At 44.2% G+C, this 22,588-nt stretch overlaps 1 protein-coding gene across 7 annotated transcripts in view; it reads right to left on the bottom strand.

The window, feature by feature from the left end:
* The window catches only part of LOC109877343 (C-Jun-amino-terminal kinase-interacting protein 4), a 50,071-nt gene that overhangs the window by 22,676 nt on the left and 4,807 nt on the right, over positions 1 to 22,588 (bottom strand). For 4 of the 7 annotated variants that reach the window (XM_031814001.1, XM_031814000.1, XM_031814002.1 and 1 more), the window contains exons 2-6: positions 10,835 to 10,955; positions 6,078 to 6,148; positions 5,331 to 5,425; positions 2,563 to 2,713; positions 531 to 617 (exon numbers count right to left, since the gene is read on the bottom strand). In XM_031814001.1, the coding sequence (XP_031669861.1) occupies positions 531 to 617; positions 2,563 to 2,713; positions 5,331 to 5,425; positions 6,078 to 6,148; positions 10,835 to 10,955 (525 nt within the window). Of the gene's footprint in view, positions 1 to 530; positions 618 to 2,562; positions 2,714 to 5,330; positions 5,426 to 6,077; positions 6,149 to 10,210; positions 10,337 to 10,834; positions 10,956 to 22,588 lie in introns of those variants that run through there. The other 3 variants (XM_031814003.1, XM_031814005.1, XM_031814004.1) reach the window with 2 other exon arrangements.

Raw genomic sequence — 22,588 nt, forward strand, 5'->3', positions numbered from 1 at the left:
AGTGTTATAACTACGGAGAGTGGTATGCATGCTAAAACTGTGAGATAACAACATACTGTGAGACAATTTGCTTCCAAGTTCACGTGAAAACAATGAAACGGAGCTAGGACAGCAACAGCGTGTTTAAGAAGTACAGCTAGTACCATGCAGTTTGGAAAAATGAAACACGACAACATAGAAGCTGAATGGAACCACGCCTTCCCCACTCTACAGACCACTGACTGATCAAAACAGCTCATTTTAGGGGGGAAACTAAATGGAGGTGATCATTGACTGTTCCTTTAGCTCACTGAGGAGGATCTAACTAGGATTTGAAGGGAAACCTGACATGGTTGCATTGGGCTCAGGCGGTCTGTGAAGTGAGGGACTTTGAATAATGCGCAAAGAGATGCTGCTTGCTCTGAAAAAATGAATCAGCACACTGAAGACAACTACTAAAGCCCACACACACACACAACATGGGGTCTCCATGGCATGTACAAGCGGGTTGCAGTGACGCTTTTCTTCTCCACCACCACAGAGACAACTACCTTGCAGTCGTCTGGGAGAGAATTCCCCCAAGAGATCTGCAGCGTACTGTAACCATCCCTTTTCTCTGGGGGGTCGTCTGCATCCAACTGCTTGGGAAGAGAGATACAATGAAGAGGCGCATTTCTGCAGAAGCACTGAGGCAACACACACTGCCAAGCGTGCGTGTGTGTGTGAGGGTGTGTGAGTGTCGGTCTACATTGCTCACAGCTGGTGATGGCTGGCTGAAAGTCAAGGTTAATAGATTCAACATGTGGGAGGTTTTGAGGCGACCCACTAGCCCAGTGACTACCATCTCACCACAGCTGACTGAAGCCTATGAAGTCCAGTCACTGAACCATACAGAAGAACCCTACTTACATAGTCAGAGTATTATTGTGTCAATGAAATTTAGGGTTTGAGTTACTCACATACTGACTCTTTGGGTTGAACGCTTATGAGGTCGCCCTTATTTATGGGAGAACCCAAAAACTCTGAACACACTCGAATTACAAACTAAATCTGAAAATACATATGTTCACATCCTTCATTGGTGGCTGCAATCTCCCTTTTCTAGGTTTTTCTGTATGGGTAAGAGACGGGTTATTGCAATGCGATACCATTCTAAAAGTCCAGGCATCAGAAGCAGTGGTAATCTGGTTGAAATGGCACACAGCATTTGGTTCATGGCTGCGAGACATATGTTTGCTGTTTGAATTGACAGCTGGACGAGAGCAGAGCTTAATCAATAGTAGTGAGTGACCGATGGCATTTGTTAATGAACTCAGAGCAGTTCATCTGAAGAGAATACATGTCAGAAAACTATGGTCATGTCAACATGGGGTTTGCACATAACCCCCAACTTGTTCTTATGACATCATTGCAACCAGCTTTGACCGCTGGGACTGAGTATTTCTAGCCTATATAAAGAAAACCAATACAGTCTAAGAGATACCACTGTCACTACACTTACAGTCGACAATAGACGATTCCATAAAGAAAAAGCTATTTCTAGGTAGGCCACACCATAAAATGTTATGTAGTAGAACAGTTTGACAATCAATACAACTACTCATTTACAAAGAGTCAAAACATCCAATCACGTGCCGGCCTGCGCTCTCTCTCCCCCAGTGATTGGGTGCCTGCCAGCAGCCTCTATCCCAGAATGTACCACGGCACAGACCATCTACCCCTCGTCACGGAGACCATGCCCCACTTCTGAACGAAGCGGAGCAGCAGCCAAAATAACACAGGCACCTTTAGGGTATCATCATCACTGAAGAGAAAAACAGATATGTATACAGACTCCATGCAGTAATATTCAAAGTGGTGATGCTTATTCCTACCGCTTATGTAAAGGACCTGCAAAGCCCCGTTCAGGACAGTACAATAACACACTGTAAGTCTTTGTGACTGTGGGTCTGTGGGGGAGAGTGACGGCATTTCGTATACTACTGAGAATCTCATCCAACGCCAGAGAGCGATGATGTCATTATGTTACCATCTGACAGACATCTAACAGCATGAGGACAAATGACTAAATAAGGAGCATTCTATCCTGCTAAGTTATGCATATTCATGAAGTTGGCCCTCTCTGAAACATGCAGGAGGGGAGGGTGGTTGTATGAATACACAGAAACCCCTGTCAGATCCTTCTAGAAGACATCACAGAGGGGTGCCGACTCTCTCCCCTCTCAGAGCCCTTTCCAAAGGCCTCTTCATTAGGCATGCTAAGCGTGCCTAGTCCAAAGCCCTGTGCTCTAAGCACATGAGGGGAAGGAAACAATAGGAGGCAGCCACTTTAGACTATTGAGGTGCACCCTTGCTCTCTCACACTGTGCATGATTAGTCCAAACCCCCCCTTCTTGCAGAAAGAGGCATTTCAAATGTATTTCAACAGGGCCCTATAGCCTCACCCAGGCAGAAATAAACAGACTCAGGTTTATTCAAATGTATCTGATCATTAAAATAGACAGTTTAATTTGCCCCCTTTTTTTCTAGGCTGTGTCAATCACATCTCTGTGTATCTGTTATCGAGCCGTCCCCATCTCCCACCTTGAGGCTGGCATTGGAGCGCGGATTTTCCAGGTCGTTGAACCTCCAGGCCTCTGCGCCCGGCGTCTCAGACCTGGCCTGGAGGTCAGGGGTCAGAACTGCCCCCCCTCCTGACATGGGGAAGACACCCAGAGACATGGGACGCTCTTTCCTAGAGAGACAGAAGAGGAAGAGGGTCAGTCAGATTATACAGAGGGACATGTTGAGCATTACTGGCTACACTAACTACACTATAAATATATCTGGCCATTCGTGTTGACAACGTTTAAAAAACATTCTGATGAGCTAGTTAAAAAGATAAGACTTAAAGTGGGCTTCTTTTTTAGAAACAGATCTTGCCTCTCCCTAAACAGTAGGAAGCAGGTTGTACAGTCAACTTTACTGCCAGTTGTTGACTATGGTGACACCATTTACCAGAATGCAGCAGCCACTACTCTTAAACCTTTGGATGCCGTCTACCACAGCGCCGTTCGCTTTATCACAGGTGACAGTTTTAATACTCCTCACTGCATCCTGTATCAAAAGGTTGGCTGGTCCTCATTAAAGTCCCATAGATCACTTCACTATTCCCTTTTTGTTTACAAAGCTCTACTAATCAAATTAGGTGAATCCGCCTTCAGTTTCAATGCCCACGATTTTTGGAATAACCTGCAGAACTCCCAGTGTCCTGATTCCCTCGTTCCGCTAGGGCAGTTTAGGAGTCTAATGTTGAATTTGTTAAATAGGAATTGCATTTGTCTTGATAAAATTTCAACATTTACTCAGATGTTGAAGTTGTAGTTTTTTAAATGTTTATAAATGTTTTATTGGAATGTTAATATTTGGTCTCAATGAGCTCCCCTGGTTAAATAAAACCTTTAAAAAGATATACTTTTAGAATGTTCCAAGTCATTAAATTCCACCTGCTATAAATAACAGTTGTTACAATCATCTACAGGTAACTGCCAAAATAAAGGAAACACCAACATAAAGTGTCTTAATAGGGTGTTGGGCCTCCATGAGAACAGCTTCACTGTGCCGTGACATAGATTCTACAAGTGTCTGGAACTCTATCGGAAGGATGTGACATCATTCTACCACAAGAAATTCCATCATTTGTTGTCTTGTTGATGGTGGAGGAAATGCAGTCTCAGGCGCCGCTTCAGAATCTCCCTAAAGCAGTGGTGGAAAAAGTACTCAATTCTCATACTTGAGGAAAAGTAAAGATACTTTAATAGAAAACCACTCAAGTGAAAGTCACCCAGTAAAATATTACTTGAGTAAAAGACTAAAAGTATTTGGTTTTAAATATACTTAAGTATCAAAAGTAAATGTAGTTGCTAAAATATACTTAAGTGTCAAAAGTAAAAATACAAATAATTTAAAGATCCTTATATTAAGCAAATCAAACAGCACAATTTTCTTGTTTTTTTTATTCACAGATATCCAGGGTCACACTCAAACACTCTGACATCATTACAAACAAAGCATGTGTGTTTAGTGAGTCCGCCAGATCAGAGGCAGTAGGGATGACCAGGGATGTTCTCTTGATAAGTGTGCGAATTGGACCATTTTCTGTCCTACTAAGCATTCAAAATGTAAGGAGTACTTTGAGTGTCAGGGAAATGTTTGGAGTAAAAAGAACATAATATTCTTTAGGAATGTAGTGAAGTAAAAGTACATCACCGGGGACAAGCTTCCTGCCGTCCAGGACCTCTATACCAGGCAGTGTCAGAGGAAGGCCCTAAAAATTGTCAAAGACTCCAGCCACCCCAGTCATAGACTGTTCTCTCTGCTACCACATGGCAAGCGGTACCGGAGCGCCAAGTCTAGGACCAAGATGCTTCTAAACAGCTTCTACCCCCAAGCCATAAGACTCCTGAACAACTAATCAAATGGCTATCCAGACTATTTGCATTGCCCCCCCCCCCTTCTACTCTGCTGCTACTCTGTTATTATATATGTATAGTCACTTTAATAACTCTACCTACATGTACATATTACCTCAATTACCTCGACACTGGTGCCCCCGCACATTGACTCTGTACTGGTACCCCCTGTATATAGCCCTGCTATTGTTATTTACTGCTGCTCTTAGCTCTTACTTTTGGGGGGGGGTATTTTCTGAAAACTTCATTGTTGGTTAAGGGCTTGTAAGAAAGCATTTCACTGTAAGGTCTACTACACCTGTTGTATTCTGCGCATGTGACTAATACAATTTTATTTTATTTGAAAAGTTGTCAAAAATATTAATAGTAAAGCACAGATCCCAAAAAATGACTTAGGTAGCACTTTATTGTATTTTTCCTGAAGTACTTTTTCATGCTCATCATCTCTGTCTCTCGAGTTGCGCAGCAGTCTAAGGAACTGCATCTCAGTGTAATATGTATCACTACAGTCCCTGGTTTGAATCCAGGCTGTATCACATCAGGCCGTGATTGGGTGTCCCATACGGCAGTGCACAATTGGCCCAGTGTTGTCCGGGGTAGGCCGTCATTATAAATAACAATTTGATCTTAACTGACTTGCCTAGTTAAATAAAGGTAAAAAAAAAAAAATTGTCAAATAATCAAACCACTCATCCCCTGTGGATGGGGACATTGTCCCATAGCCATGGTAGCCAAAATAATGGCCTGCCCAGAATATTTATGCATGATGGGATGTTAATTCCTTAATTATCTCAGGAAACAGACCCGTGTGGAAGTACCTGTTTTCAATAGACTTTGTACCCTCATTTAATCAAGTGTTTCCATTATTTTGGCAGTTACCTGTATAACACCAAGCCTTACCTGACTCTGCCCACAGTTCCAGAGTCTGAAGTCTCTACTACACTCATATGGTGGAGCTTGATCCTCTCTACATGCTCCATGTAGTTATGGATCATCTGTAATGGACAGAACAGACAGGTTAGTTCTACATGCTCCATGTAGTTATGGATCATCTGTAATGGACAGAACAGACAGGTTAGTTCTACATGCTCCATGTAGTTATGGATCATCTGTAATGGACAGAACAGACAGGTTAGTTCTACAAGCTCCATGTAGTTATGGATCATCTGTAATGGACAGAACAGACAGGTTAGTTCTACATGCTCCATGTAGTTATGGATCATCTGTAATGGACAGAACAGAGAGGTTAGTTCTACATGCTCCATGTAGTTATGGATCATCTGTAATGGACAGAACAGACAGGTTAGTTCTACATGCTCTGTGTTGTTATGGATCATCTGTAATGGACAGAACAGACAGGTTAGTTCTACATGCTCCATGTAGTTATGGATCATCTGTAATGGATAGAACAGACAGGTTAGTTCTACATGCTCTGTGTTGTTATGGATCATCTGTAATGGACAGAACAGACAGGTTAGTTCTACATGCTCCATGTAGTTATGGATCATCTGTAATGGATAGAACAGAGAGGTTAGTTTTACTTTTGGTACTTGAAATCTTATTCTTAGGAAAACAATACAGATAGGAAGAGTTCCCTATTTTCTCCCTTCTCTCTCTCTCTCTCTCTCTCTCTCTCTCTCTCTTTACCTCTGTGTGTCTTTGATGGAGTGAGTTGAACTCCTTCTTCAGCTCAGACTCTCGCTCTTCCATCCTGCCGACTGAAGGAGAAGAGAAGAAAGAACATCAGTCAGACAGTCAGTCAGTCAGATTATCAGTTTGTCAGACAGTCAGTCAGTCAGTCAGATTATCAGTTTGTCAGACAGTCAGTCAGTCAGATTATTAATTTGTCAGACACAGTCTGTCAGATTATCATTTTGTCAGACAGTCAGTCAGTCAGATGATTAATTTGTCAGACACAGTCAGTCAGATTATCAGTTTGTCAGACAGACAGTCAGTCAGATGATCAGTTTGTCAGACAGTCAGTCAGTCAGATTATCAGTTTGTCAGACAGACAAAAAAGTCAGTCAGTCAGATTATCAGTTTGTCAGACAGTCAGTCAGTCAGATGATCAATTTGTCAGACAGACAGTCAGTCAGATGATCCGTTTTTCAGACAGACAGTTAATCAGATTATCCGTTTGTCAGACAGACAAGACAGTCAGTCAGTTAGTCTTTTCCAACGCCAGTCTAGTCAGCTGTTAAATGAGTAGCTGTTCTTATAAGGAAACACACAGACACAGAGGCTAACCAATGAGTCATTAGTAACACCATATTGTGACAAAAGGTAAAGCTTCAATGACCACACAAATAGAACTGCTTTGAACTGAGATAAAATACTTTCATATTCTTGTGTTTCCAGAGAGACGACTGTGTCTGTTATCAACGCTGTTATAGCCACTACAGCCAGCCCACATTATCAACATCAATTGAAAGCAGCCCAGCAAGGAAAGATGTGGGACAAGCAATACTCTACTCCCTGTAATGACAATGATCTGCCACTAGGTGTCCTCGGTTCAACGGTAATAAGACATCAGACACTAGACTGTTGTGTGACGCCAATGGGGCGGGGAACTCACAGCACAGAGGAAGTAATCTCTCTCAAATGATTTTAAATAGGCCCGATTTAAGAGGTGACAAAAACCCCTAATCCTCCCATTAGTCTGTCTGGTTTAGCCTAAACCTGGCGTGGAGCAGCACAACAGCCGGAGAACAGCACAGGGATACTATCAATTACACTGGCATTAACACTCTTCAAACGCTGCTGGGACAATGGGATAATGTTTGAATTGAAAATACTGCTGTGAGGTTATGGTAAAGTTTGAATTGAAAATGCCATGACTATTCTAGAGGGATTCTGTGTCTGTTTCTGATGTGAAAGGAAAATAAGGGCGGGGTAACTTCATGTGATGAATTGATATGTGCTGTTGATGTATACTGATCAAACAGAGCATCTCCACTCTGTGTCTAGATGAAACAGAGCATCTCCACTCTGTGTCTAGATGAAACAGAGCATCTCCACTCTGTGTCTAGATGAAACAGAGCATCTCCACTCTGTGTCTAGATGAAACAGAGCATCTCCACTCTGTGTCTAGATGAAACAGAGCATCTCCACTCTTTGTCTAGATGAAACAGAGCATCTCCACTCTGTGTCTAGATGAAACAGAGCATCTCCACTCTGTGTCTAGATGAAACAGAGCATCTCCACTCTTTGTCTAGATGAAACAGAGCATCTCCACTCTGTGTCTAGATGAAACAGAGCATCTCCACTCTGTGTCTAGATGAAACAGAGCATCTCCACTCTGTGTCTAGATGAAACAGAGCATCTCCACTCTGTGTCTAGATGAAACAGAGCATCTCAACTCTGTGTCTAGATGAAACAGAGCATCTCAACTCTGTGTCTAGATGAAACAGAGCATCTCCACTCTGTGTCTAGATGAAACAGAGCATCTCCACTCTGTGTCTAGATGAAACAGAGCATCTCCACTCTGTGTCTAGATGAAACAGAGTTGAAGAGGCTAGAGGTTTTCATGGTGATGTTCTGGTACAGGGATAACCCTAGAATAATCTGGAAAGTCAGATAATTGCGTACTGGGAGAATGATATAACATGGGAACATGGCACCACTACAACAAGGTCAACGGTACCATTTCCATGATGTAGCCGACTGGCACTAGGAACGCATGTCACACAAGGCTGTGGTGGTGGGCCATTTATGATGATGTCATCGGACTGGCAGTGCAGTCCAGTAGTGGGTGCAGCGTGTCGTTATTCATGGGTCTTCATTACAGTATGATCAGTTCCTCTTTGGTGGAGAGGAACAGCATAGCAGGGACCAATGAATTCATTCTACCTGACTGTAGATTACAGGATAAGGGCCCCATCCCCATCTCCCTAATTAACATCATCTCACTGTGATATTGATATTATATCAAGCCATTACACATCTCCTGAATGAGGGACCACTACTCCACATCACATAGAGGAGGACAGATTGTTCTGACTCCAGATTAGTTAGTTAGTTAGTTAGGTAGGTAGGTCTCCCTGTCTTAGGGCTAATTAGCCAGAGCCATATACTGCATGTGCTATACAACTGCACCCATATACCATGTATACTGTACATGTCTAGCCTGGTGTCTAACTGTTCCCACATATGGATGGATTGATTCATCACGGTTTTTAAGCATCAGTGCAGTGTATTACATTAACATGCACATTGTGGCGGAAATACTTCCCAGCCATTCATATGAACCACAGTGACTGTGGCCAGCTATGTGAGGGGCCTTTCTCTCTGCCTGCCCAACAGGCATCCGCAGGACAGCTATGTGGTCCTTCTCTGAGGAGTGGCGAGAGTGGGTAGGATGTAGACCGAGTTAGTGTGTTTAGAACGTTGGCTCACTCTGTTGGGTGGACTGGGTGAGAGGAAGAACTGCATCTACGCAATATTCTGTTTCTTTTTGACAAAAGACAATGAACGGCATTGTCAAAGAAACCAAGAGTTGTGTCTGCAGATCAGGGTTGGGCTCAATTCCATTTTAATTCCAGGCAATTCAGAACGTAAAACAAATTCCAATTTTCCTAACTGAAAAGCATTGAAGATAATTAGAATTTCAGTGTATTTCCAGAATTGACTGGAATTGAAATGGAATTGACCACAACCCTGCAGCAGATACACACCATGTCTAAACAGCATTCTAGTGTACCACTGTCCTGCAAAGTAACCACGGATCTGGAAGTCCACTCATCTTCTCCTCCATACAAGCTTCCCAATTGAAGTAAGACGGCAAGTAAGAGATGATGCCTGCAGTCTAAGACTATCCACACAAGAGTAGCTTGTGGGCAACTCTACACATAGAGTAGCTGTGGACTCTGCCCTGGTTGGAGAACGCCTGTCTGGAACAGCATAATGACCCATGAATTATTCACCACAGACTGGGAGTGGCAGCAGCCAGGGCAGCGTGCTCTACAGATGGTTAACTACATGAATAGGACTCGTGACTGTTTATACACACTGGGCATGTGCCATTACGATCTGCATTTCCCAGGCCTGGATTGCCAGTCTGTTTCTGCTTTAGCAATTGTTTAGCATGACAACAATAAAGGAAATGGCTGAAGCAGGAACTGGCAGTCAGATTGTCATTTTCCTAAGACTGAAGAACAACAGCAGTATGTCAGTTTATGAAGCTATGGTTCTCTCCTCCTCAATAAGTCATTGCTGACAGAGGTTAGAGCTATCACATCACACTGTGGATGCATGTGTACCCTAAAGGCACCGCATCAGACTCCCCTCCTAAATCCACCAATGGGATGTGGTGCCTGGCTGCCACTTAAAGAGGATGGGAGTAACAGTAATCCTGTAATCCCATTACTGTCACCCAAAAATAGTGTGTGTGTGTGTGTGTGTGTGTGTGTGTGTGTGTGTGTGTGTGTGTGTGTGTGTGTGTGTGTGTGTGTGTGTGTGTGTGTGTGTGTGTGTGTGTGTGTGTGTGTGTGTGTGTGTGTGTGTGTGTGTGTGTGTGTATGTGTCTAATTAATTGTCCGACGGATTAATGGGAGACGAGAAAGGCAGAGGCAGAGAATATCATGGAAATACATTTGCACTGGGCTCCATGGAGATGCTATATATGGACTGCTGTGTGCTAAATGGTAGGCATACCAATGATGTGAAATGCATGTATGTGGCTGTGTGGGTGGGTGGGTAATGTATGTGTGGATTCAGTGTGAGAGGGAGAGAGGAGAAACAGGAGTGAGATGGTGAATCTAAAACCACCTCCTCGCCCCTACCAAATCACTCCGTTGTCACGTGTTGCTCACGAAACTCTGAGGGTGACTTCCAGAGAGCGGCGAGGGGATCAATAAGCCCATCAACGCCAGGACACACTCCTGACTTGAATGATGCAGTTCATGTTACCCTTTTAAATAATAAAACAAGCAGGAAATTCAAATGAACAAATCCACCCTGTCGTTTTACAAAATCTAAACCTCAGCAACAGTTAAACATTTCATTTGGATGTTATTTCTTCTTTTACATGTATCAAGTTTCGACATTAGACAAACAAATGCATTAGGCACGTCTCTCCATTCTTTTATGTGAAATTGCGAGAACACAAAAATAAGGCAGTGCTTTATGGGATTGCGCATTGCTATGGATCAGGCAGTGTTGCAGGCTCAGTGGAAGTGCCTACCGGAGGGGCTAATAAGCCTCTACACACCCTCAATAGCTTTCACTCACTCAGCTTTGGGACACTAGTGCAAATGGCGGAGGTGCATGTGAACGCGAAGTGGAGGGTAAGGGGTCGATTTGGGATTCAGCCTGTGTGTGTGTGTGAGAGTGAGTGAGTGAGTGAGTGAGTGAGTGAGTGAGTGAGTGAGCGAGTGAGTGAGCGAGTGAGTGATGTGTAAACTTACTTTGGTCTGCATAGTTCTTGATCTTGAGCTCAAGCTGGCGGGAGTGGGACTCCATTCTGCCCACATGGTTCTGAAGGTCCTTCTTCTCCTGCTCCTGACTGTCCTCAAACTCCATGAACTTCTGCTCAGAGACACACAGAGAGGACTCTCAGTAACTCTCTCTCATCAGTAACATATACAGTCGTGGCCAAAAGTTTTGAGAATGACACAAATATTCATTTTCACATAGTCTGCTGCCTCAGTTTGTATGATGGCAATTTGCATATACTCCAGAATGTTATGAAGAGTGATCAGATTAATTGCAATTAATTGCAAAGTCCCTCTTTGCCATGCAAAGGAACTGAATCCCCCAAAACATTTCCACTGCATTTCAGCCCTGCCACAAAATTACCAGCTGACATCATGTCAGTGATTCTCTCAATAATACAGGTGTGAGTGTTGATGAGGACAAGGCTGGAGATCACTCTGTCATGCTGATTGAGTTCGAATAACAGACTTGAAGCTTCAAAAGGAGGGTGGTGCTTGGAATCATTGTTCTTCCTCTGTCAACCATGGTTACCTGCAAGGAAACACGTGGCGCCATCATTGCTCTGCACAAAAAGGGCTTCACAGGCAAGGATATTGCTGCCAGTAAGATTGCAACTAAATCAACCATTTATCGGATCTTCAAGAACTTCAAGGAGAGCGGTTCAATTGTTGTGAAGAAGGCTTCAGGGCGCCCAAGAAAGTCCAAGCGCCAGGACCATCTCTTAAAGTTGATTCAGCTGTGGGATCGGGGCACCACCAGTACAGAGCTTGCTCAGGAATGGCAGCAGGCAGGTGTGAGTGCATCTGCACGCACAGCGAGGTGAAGACTTTTGGAGGATGGCCTGGTGTCAAGAAGGGCAGCAAAGAAGCCTCTTCTCTCCAGGAAAAACATCGGGGAAAGACTGATATTCTGCAAAAGGTACAGGGACTGGACTGCTGAGGACTGGGGTAAAGTCATTTTCTCTGATGAATCCACTTTCCGATTGTTTGGGGCATCCGAAAAAAAAAGCTTGTCCGGAGAAGACAAGGTGAGCGCTACCATCAGTCCTGTGTCATGCCAACAGTAAAGTATCCTGAGACCATTCATGTGTGGGGTTGCTTCTCAGCCAAGGGAGTGGGCTCACTCACAATTCTGCCTAAGAACACAGCCATGAATAAAGAATGCAACTTCTCCCAACCATCCAGGAACAGTTTGGTGACGAACAATGCCTTTTCCAGCATGATGGAGCACCTTGCCATAAGGCAAAAGTAATAACTAAGTGGCTCGGGGAACAAAACATCAATATTTTGGATCCATGGCTAGGAAACTCCCCAGACCTTAATCCCATTGAGAATTTGTGGTCAATCCTCAAGAGGCAGGTGGACAAACAAAAAATAAAAAATCTCACAAACTCCAAGCATTGATTGCGCAAGAATGGGATGCCATTAGTCAGGATGTGGCCCAGACGTTAATTGACAGCATGCCAGGGCGGATTGCAGAGGTCTTGAAAAAGAAGGATTAACACTGCAAATATTGACTCCTTGAATCAACTTCATGTAATTGTCAATAAAAGCCTTTGACACTTATGAAATGCTTGTAATTATACTTCAGTATTCCATAGTAACATCTGACAAAAATATCTAGACACTGAAGCAGCAAACTTCGTGGAAATTAATATTTGTGTCATTCTTAAAAAAATGGCCATGACTGTACACACACACACCACTCTCTCACACCACACACACACACACACACACACACACACACACACACACACACACACACACACACACACACACACACACACACACACACACACACACACACACACACACACACACACACACACACACATGACATAATACAGTTTAAAAGAGACACTGCAAATATAGAGAGCAGAATTATTATTTGACCAAATACAGGACCACCCTGTACGTTATACAGAGGGGTACATGTGTAGCTACTGCCACAACATAGTCTAGACTACACTCTAAGAAGCAGGAATGTCTACTACTATGTTACATAGACAGACCAGGATCTGGAAGTCTTCTGTTCACCCGGAAATGAAGGTCCCCTCCACTCCCACATCCTTCTGGTGTGTCAGAGAAGTGTGTCCTGGACAGAAATCCAGTGTGTGTGTGTGTGTGTGTGTGTGTGTGCTTTCACATCCTGCCAGCTGTAATACTTTACTCTAGCCTGCTCTTCAGTCCTCTCCTTTCTTCTTTTCTGTTTTCACATTTATAGATGCATTGAAATTAGAGCTGCCTTCAGTACATCAGATAATGATCTTTTTTCATCAATAAACAAAGCCATAACATTCTATAGAATACATTTCTACCTGTAATGTTCAACACAGCTAGAAAGGCTGCAGCTAATCATCTGGCCACCATACTGTATTACCCAGGCCTTCTGTGCTCCTCTCCCCTAGAAGAACAAACCAGGGAGCACAGAGCCGCTGGAAAACGTGTGGCAAGACGGCATTTGCCCCAGTACTTCAATCTGGTGTGAATGCAGCGGCACTGAACACGTTTACCAGACAAATTCAATAGTTGACGTCATAGAAAAACATTTTGCAACAGAAAAGAAAGCAGGCATTTCTTATTGGGCAAGTTGACATAGTACCTCCCCCAATTTCAGCCTGTTTGCATGTTTAGTGAATAAAACCCTGTCCCTGGGATTTCATGTGGTAACCCCCACGCTCGCTGTGACAGGTGGATTCACTTGTCAGTCACAGTGGTCTTCTAGCTACAGCCTACAGACCCTAATTAACCACACCTCTCAACAACTATGTTTGGTTGCACCAGCACATCGTTTTTTGACTCTGCACTTGGTTTATTTCTTCGCTCACACTCCTCTCCAGTGTGGAATCCTGGAGCAATCTGACTTTGTGGTCGTGTTATCTAGTGGAAACTAGAGCTCGATCGATTAATCGGAATGGCCGATTAATTAGGGCCGATTTCAAGTTTTCATAACAATCGGTAATCCGCATTTTTGGACACCGATCATGGCCGATTACATTGCACGAGGAGACTGCGTGGCAGACTGACTACCTGTTATGCGAGTGCAGCAAGGAACCAAGGTAAGGTGCTATCTAGCATTAAACGTATCTTATAAAAAACAATCAATCTTAACATAATCACTAGTTAACTACACATGGTTGATAATATTACTAGTTTATCTAGCTTGTCCTGCGTTGCATATAATCGATGCGGTGCCTGTTAATTTATCATTGAATCACAGCCTACTTCGCCAAACGGGTGATTTAACAAGCGCATTTGTGAAAAAAAGCTCTGTCGTTGCACCAATGTGCACCTTTCTTAAAATCAATACACAAGTATATATTTTTAAACCTGCAAATGAACACACATTTTCATGGAAAACAAGGCATGTGTGAATAAAAGCAGTTAATAAAAGCAGTTTAGTCATCTAAAACTATCTAGAATGATCCAATCTATAGCTAGCTAGCTAACAAAACTACTAATGTTAGCTTTAGAGTAGACTTGCTAGATAGCTAGCTAGCTAACATTAGCTAGCTAGGTTGATGCAATCATGTAGCCAGCAGCTAACATTATGATTTAGACTCACTGAATAAATGTGTTTGGCCCAGGATAAAGAAGATGAAACAATCTGCTGCTGCTACCCAAGGACAATGGATACGGAAGTTACTGGAAAGTTTGTTCGTCCAGTAATGTTCATTGGCATATTATTTTATTTGCACTGCTGGTGATTATTCACAAAGGATTTATTGAATTTATGGATTCTAGCACCACCATAACTTTCACAAATACAGAGACAGGCAGCCATCTTTTTCGACGAGCTAGTGCATAGTGACACCTAGTGATATGAACTGGTAATGCAGGTTTGGTTAGAATAGAGTGCAACAGAATGAGTAACATTCAATAAAATCTACTTCATGGAAATTATTATTTTCATGAAATATACATTATTTTCAATTAAAATGTTGAAAGTAGTTGATTTAATCATTGAATATATGGATTTGACTGGAAATCAGTTCCTACCGTGAGTACTAGGGAACCAAAATATGCTGCGAAGGATGGACACAATAAAGAGGAAAGGAGAGAGGAGAGGATACATATGAGGAATCACAGCATTGAACATTCCATACCCCCATGATTCATAACACCCCTCATCGGGACTGGTTAATGCGGTTCAACAGTTAGGTTGCATCCCAAATGGCAACCTATTCCCTATGTAGTGCACCAAATGGGCCCTTAGGGCTCGGGTCAAAACTTGTGTACTATATAGGGAATAGGGTGCCATTTGGGACACGGACTGCCCTGTCATCATCTCCACTCTCCACTGCAGCACTTTAGTTATCTAATGTTGTTCTTCTGAACGAGGCCCCTTGGCCTACCCAGAGATACTTCTTGAACCGATGGTTAAAATTGCAAAATATGTTTTGGAGTACTACCAGTGTCAGTTTGTGTCATCTGAAACGTTGGTGTTTCATCGACCGTCTCATGTCCCAACAATGTGTTGTTGGAAGCAGTGCAGTGAGTCTAAGCAAGCAGAGTCTTGAAGGGTGAAATATGTTTTCACTGTCAAGAACATCTCAACTCAGGAAAAAAAAGAAACATCCTCTCACTGTCAACTGTGTTTATTTTCAGCAAACTTAACATGTGTAAATATTTGTATGAACATAACAAGACTCAACAACTGAGACATGAACTGAACAAGTTCCACAGACATGTGACTAACAGAAATTGAATAACATGTCCCTGAACAAACGGGGGGGTCAAAATCAAAAGTAACAGTCAGTATCTGGTGTGGCCACCAGATGCATTAAGTACTGCAGTGCATCTCCTCCTCATGGACTGCACCAGATTTGGCAGTTCTTGCTGTGAGATGTTACCCCACTCTTCCACCAAGGCACCTGCAAGTTCCCGGACATTTCTGGGGGGAATGGCCCTAGCCCTCACCCTCCGATCCAACAGGTCCCAGATGTGCTCAATGGGATTGAGATCTGGGCACTTCACTGGCCATGGCAGAACACTGACATTCCTGTCTTGCAGGAAATCACGCACAGTGGACGAGCAGTATGGCTGGTGGCATTGTCATGCTGGAGGGTCATGTCAGGCTGAGCCTGCAGGAAGGGTACCACATGAGGGAGGAGGATGTCTTTCCTGTAACGCACAGCGTTGAGATTGCCTGCAATGACAACAAGCTCAGTCCGATGATGTTGTGACACACCGCCCCAGACCATGACGGACCCTCCACCTCCAAATCGATCCCGCTCCAGAGTACAGGCCTTGGTGTAACGCTCATTCCTTCAATGATAAATGCGAATCCAACCATCACCCCTGGTGAGACAAAACCGCGACTCGTCAGTGAAGAGCACTTTTTTCCAGTCCTGTCTGGTCCAGCGACGGTGGGTTTGTGCCCATAGTCGACACTGTTGCCGGTGATGTCTGGTGAGGACCTGCCTTACAACAGGACTACAAGACCTGTCCAGCCTCTCTCAGCCTATTGCGGACAGTCTGAGCACTGATGGAGGGATTGTGCGTTCCTGGTGTAACAGGTGTAATGTTCGGATGTACCGATTCTGTGCAGGTGTTGTTACACGTGGTCTGCCACTGCGAGGACGGTCAGCTGTCCGTCCTGTCTCAGGCGTCTCACAGTACGGCATTGCAATTTATTGCCCTGGCCACATCTGCAGTCCTCATGCCGCCTTGCAGCATGCCTGAGGCACGTTCACGCAGATGAGCAGGGACCCTGGGTTTTCTTAACTGTAACCTTAATTGCCTACCGTCCGTAAGCTGTTAGTGTCTTAACGACCGTTCCACAGGTGCATGTTTATTGAACAAGCATGGGAAACAGTGTTAAACCCTTAAAAATTAAGATCTGTGAAGTTATTTAGATTTTTATGAATTATCTTTGAAAGACAGGGTCCTGAAAAGGGGAAGATTATTTTTTTGCTGGGTTTATATGTGATGCATTGTGGGTAAATGGTGACTGACTAATTTACAAATAATAATGAGTAGGCCTAGTTACATACACTGCTCAAAAAGGGAACACTTAAACAACACAATGTAACTCCAAGTCAATCACACTTCTGTGAAATCAAACTGTCCACTTAGGAAGCAACACCGATTGACAATAAATTTCACATGCTGGGTCTACAACCCACACAAGTGGCTCAGGTAGTGCAGCTCATCCAGGATGGCACATCAATGCGAGCTGTGGCAAGAAGGTTTGCTGTGTCTGTCAGCGTAGTGTCCAGAGCATGGAGGCGCTACCAGGAGACAGGCCAGTACATCAGGAGACGTGGAGAAGGCCGTAGGAGGGCAACAACCCAGCAGCAGGACCGCTACCTCCGCCTTTGTGCAAGGAGGAGCAGGAGGAGCACTGCCAGAGCCCTGCAAAATGACCTCCAGCAGGACACAAATGTGCATGTGTCTGCTCAAACGGTCAGAAACAGACTCCATGAGGGTGGTATGAGGGCCCGGCGTCCACAGGTGGGGGTTGTGCTTACAGCCCAATAACGTGCAGGACGTTTGGCATTTGCCAGAGAACACCAAGATTGGCAAATTCGCCACTGGCGCCCTGTGCTCTTCACAGATGAAAGCAGGTTCACACTGAGCACATGTGACAGACGTGACAGTCTGGAGACGCTGTGGAGAACGTTCTGCTGCCTGCAACATCCTCCAGCATGACCGGTTTGGCGGTGGGTCAGTCATGGTGTGGTGTGGCATTTCTTTGGGGGGCCGCACAGCACTCCATGTGCTCGCCAGAGGTAGCCTGACTGTCATTAGGTACCGAGATGAGATCCTCAGACCCCTTGTGAGACCATATGCTGGTGCGGTTGGCCCTGGGTTCCTCCTAATGCAAGACAATGCTAGACCTCGTGTGGCTGGAGTGTGTCAGCAGTTCCTGCAAGAGGAAGGCATTGATGCTATGGACTGGCCCGCCCGTTCCCCAGACCTGAATCCAATTGAGCACATCTGGGACATCATGTCTCGCTCCATCCACCAACGCCACGTTGCACCACAGACTGTCCAGGAGTTGGCATGGAGCACTCATCAGGAGCATGCCCAGGCGTTGTAGGGAGGTCATACAGGCACATGGAGGCCACACACACTCCTGAGCCTAATTTTGACTTGTTTTAAGGGCATTACATCAAAGTTGGATCAGCCTATAGTGTGGTTTTCCACTTTAATTTTGAGTGTGACTCCAAATCCAGACCTCCATGGGTTGATAAATTTGATTTCCATTGATAATTTTTGTGTGATTTTGTTGTCAGCACATTCAACTATGTAAAGAAAAAAGTATTTAATAAGAATATTTCATTCATTCAGATCTAGGATGTGTTATTTTAGTGTTCCCTTTACTTTTTTGAGCAGTGTATGTTGATTTGTAGATGAGTCAGCCTTGGCTGTGTCTTTGCTTCAGTAGGCTGGCCAACTATGATAATAACAACATTGTCAGACAACAATAGAAGGTTAGTGGTTTTATAACTTACACATAAAAAACTGTTACAAAGTATACCGTGTATAATGTTAAATGTAAGCCTGCCTTACATAAAGCTTACAGAATTAATAGCAGAAGAGTATCATTAATCAGATGACATAAAATGTATACTTTCTACATTGAAACCTTTCTGTATTTATTTTTCAAAGTCCACTGCTTAACATTGTGTGTGTATGTGTGTGTGTGTAGTGTGGAATTCATATTTAAAGTCATTGTAACCATTCTTTGCATAACGCTCAGCCCTGCTATAGTAGTCCACTAAACTACAGAGTATGTTGTCCATTGAAGTTGTTGTCTCTGGCTGTTTTGATATTATATTCAGAATGAATAACAACAAGGTTTGTGATAGTTTGAGTCACCTCCCAGCTGCCCACTGCACTGAGGCTAGGTAACACGGTCACCACTGATAAATCCATGATTATCGAAAACTTCAATAAGCATTTCTCAACGGCTGGCCATGCCTTCCGCCTGGCTACTTCAACCTCGGCCAACAGCTCCGCCCCCCCCGCAGCTCCTCGCCCAAGCCTCTCCAGGTTCTCCTTTACCCAAATCCAGATAGCAGATGTTCTGAAAGAGCTGCAAAACCTGGACCCGTACAAATCAGCTGGGCTTGACAATCTGGACCCTCTATTTCTGAAACTATCTGCCACCATTGTCGCAACCCCTATTACCAGCCTGTTCAACCTCTCTTTCATCTCGTCTGAGATCCCCAAGGATTGGAAAGCTGCCGCAGTCATCCCCCTCTTCAAAGGGGGAGACACCCTGGACCCAAACTGTTACAGACCTATATCCATCCTGCCCTGCCTATCTAAGGTCTTCGAAAGCCAAGTCAACAAACAGGTCACTGACCATCTCGAATCCCACCGTACCTTCTCCGCTGTGCAATCTGGTTTCCGAGCCGGTCATGGGTGCACCTCAGCCACACTCAAGGTACTAAACGACATCATAACCGCCATCGATAAAAGACAGTACTGTGCAGCCGTCTTCATCGACCTCGCCAAGGCTTTCGACTCTGTCAATCACCATATTCTTATCGGCAGACTCAGTAGCCTCGGTTTTTCGGATGACTGCCTTGCCTGGTTCACCAATTACTTTGCAGACAGAGTTCAGTGTGTCAAATCGGAGGGCATGCTGTCCGGTCCTCTGGCAGTCCCTATGGGGGTGCCACAGGGTTCAATTCTCGGGCCGACTCTTTTCTCTGTGTATATCAATGATGTTGCTCTTGCTGCGGGCGATTCCCTGATCCACCTCTACGCAGACGACACCATTCTATATACTTTCGGCCCGTCTTTGGACACTGTGCTATCTAACCTCCAAACAAGCTTCAATGCCATACAACACTCCTTCCGTGGCCTCCAACTGCTCTTAAACGCTAGTAAGACCAAATGCATGCTTTTCAACCGGTCGCTGCCTGCACCTGCATGCCCGACTAGCATCACCACCCTGGATGGTTCCGACCTAGAATATGTGGACGTCTATAAGTACCTAGGTGTCTGGCTAGACTGCAAACTCTCCTTCCAGACTCATATCAAACATCTCCAATCGAAAATCAAATCAAGAGTCGGCTTTCTATTCCGCAACAAAGCCTCCTTCACTCAAGCCGCCAAGCTTACCCTAGTAAAACTGACTATCCTACCGATCCTCGACTTCGGCGATGTCATCTACAAAATGGCTTCCAACACTCTACTCAGCAAACTGGATGCAGTCTATCACAGTGCCATCCGTTTTGTCACTAAAGCACCTTATACTACCCACCACTGCGACTTGTATGCTCTAGTCGGCTGGCCCTCGCTACATATTCGTCGCCAGACCCACTGGCTCCAGGTCATCTACAAGTCTATGCTAGGTAAAGCTCCGCCTTATCTCAGCTCACTGGTCACGATGGCAACACCCATCCGTAGCACGCGCTCCAGCAGGTGTATCTCACTGATCATCCCTAAAGCCAACACCTCATTTGGCCGCCTTTCGTTCCAGTACTCTGCTGCCTGTGACTGGAACGAATTGCAAAAATCGCTGAAGTTGGAGACTTTTATCTCCCTCACCAACTTCAAACATCAGCTATCTGAGCAGCTAACCGATCGCTGCAGCTGTACATAGTCTATTGGTAAATAGCCCACCCTTTTCACCTACCTCATCCCCGTACTGTTTCTATTTATTTACTTTTCTGCTCTTCTGCACACCAATATCTCTACCTGTACATGACCATCTGATCTTTTATCACTCCAGTGTTAATCTGCAAAATTGTAATTATTTGCCTACCTCCTCATGCCTTTTGCACACATTGTATATAGACCCCCCCTTCGTTTTCTACTGTGTTATTGACTTGTTAATTGTTTACTCCATGTGTAACTCTTTGTTGTATGCTCACACTGCTATGCTTTATCTTGGCCAGGTCGCAGTTGCAAATGAGAACTTGTTCTCAACTAGCCTACCTGGTTAAATAAAGGTGAAATAAAATAAAATAAAATAAAAAAGATGGTTTTCAATTCACATGACCAGACAATTAAAAGCACAGGCCTATAGTCATAACACAGATGAAAAGGGAAGCTATGTATAATAAGAATATTTTGTCATAGCCTACGAATAGGACCCAGAGTTTTACCTGACCAGGTCATGATCAGGAAAAACTCCATGCCCCACAGAAAAGACACAGACGAATTTTGCCACACCACTTTTGAACCAGAGGTGCCACCTATGAGGGAGCGGCCATTGTTTGCATCCATGTAGATTCATCGTGATTCAAAAGATTGGTTAAGGATGAAGTATTACTTGCCACATGTCTGTAAAGTGTCAGTTTATAACCACACCTTAGGGATGAATGTCGAACTGGAGTGAAATCTACTTACGCTCACTCACATTTCTATAAACAGTCAAACAGTGTATGATTTGTACAAAGGGAACTGTGTGATGAACTACTATATCATGGAGACTTTACTCCTCATAGTGGTGAGAAGATGCACACAGCTGAACACCCTTCTTTATTTTTCCAGGTTTGTGTTTCCGATTTGAGCGATCTGTTAAATAACGACAACGGAATTAATGCGTGGCAGAGGGGCCTATAAAAGCTGAAGAACACACATCCAGGTACTGTTGCCTGATGAAGACCTAAGGGAGGAAACGTTGTTATAATAACATCACTTAGGAACATGAGCAGCAATGTGGCGTTTTCCTTTTTATATTTCAGAGTGGCCTATAAGACATTAGGGGAACAGATGTTGCTCTTTATTTTCTCCTGGATCAAATCCAAGAGGGTTTGACAAACCATTCCCTTGGAAACAGAGTAGGTCAATATTGAGTAAAATGGGGATGGTTTATGGTGCAACACCAGGCCCAAGAGTACGTAATAGAAGCCAAGGCACAGGGAAGTCTCTCCCTCTGGCCATCACAAAGGATCACATGACCTGGAAATCATAACCCACACAGCCAACAATACGAAAACCTCGGTCCCCCCCCCCCCCCCCCCCCCCCTCCTCATCTGCATCTTTTCTGGGGAACACAAGGCTTCCTGGGATGAAGAAACCCAAGGCGGGCTGGAGGAGTGTGTCTCACTGTTTCTGTGTCACAGCCTGGACAGAGCAGAGAAGCCTAAAACAGCACTACACGCTGAGTTTGCTCCAATGGGACTACAGAGAGACAAACGGTCCGAGTCACATCCAACTCTCCCTCACTAAGACTCAGGGCCAGGCAGCAAGAGGTCCAACAAACACACACATGGGCACAAACCAAAACACACACAGAAATAGGTCAAACCAGACTGGGCAGTGCTGCAAGTGAAGCCCCAGTCTTGAAGTTGTCTGTAACCACTGATCAAAGCTCAGTATAGTCATTTTGACCCCAAATGGCTGTGGTAAAAAATTGTGGTAGGCTGAGCTGATCCTAGGTCTGCTGTAGGGGCAAGGCAACCTTTAGTTCTATGGTGATCGTTCTCCCCACTGAGGTAGGGTCATGACTCTATGTATGGGCCTGGACAGATGCTAAGTTCCTCTTCTATTCCTGATGCCTATTTCTTTACCTTTACTAGAGGGATGAGCTTAATATGTTACCTTTACTAGAGGGAGGAGCTTAATATGTTACCTTTACTAGAGGAGCTTAATATGTTACCTTTACTAGAGGGAGGAGCTTAATATGTTACCTTTACTAGAGGGAGGAGCTTAATATGTTACCTTTTACAAGAGGAGCTTAATATGTTACCTTTACTAGAGGGAGGAGCTTAATATGTTACCTTTACTAGAGGAGCTTAATATGTTACCTTTACTAGA

Source organism: Oncorhynchus kisutch, unplaced genomic scaffold (assembly GCF_002021735.2).
Source record: "Oncorhynchus kisutch isolate 150728-3 unplaced genomic scaffold, Okis_V2 Okis06b-Okis10b_hom, whole genome shotgun sequence".
NCBI classification, from domain to species: Eukaryota; Metazoa; Chordata; class Actinopteri; order Salmoniformes; family Salmonidae; genus Oncorhynchus; species Oncorhynchus kisutch.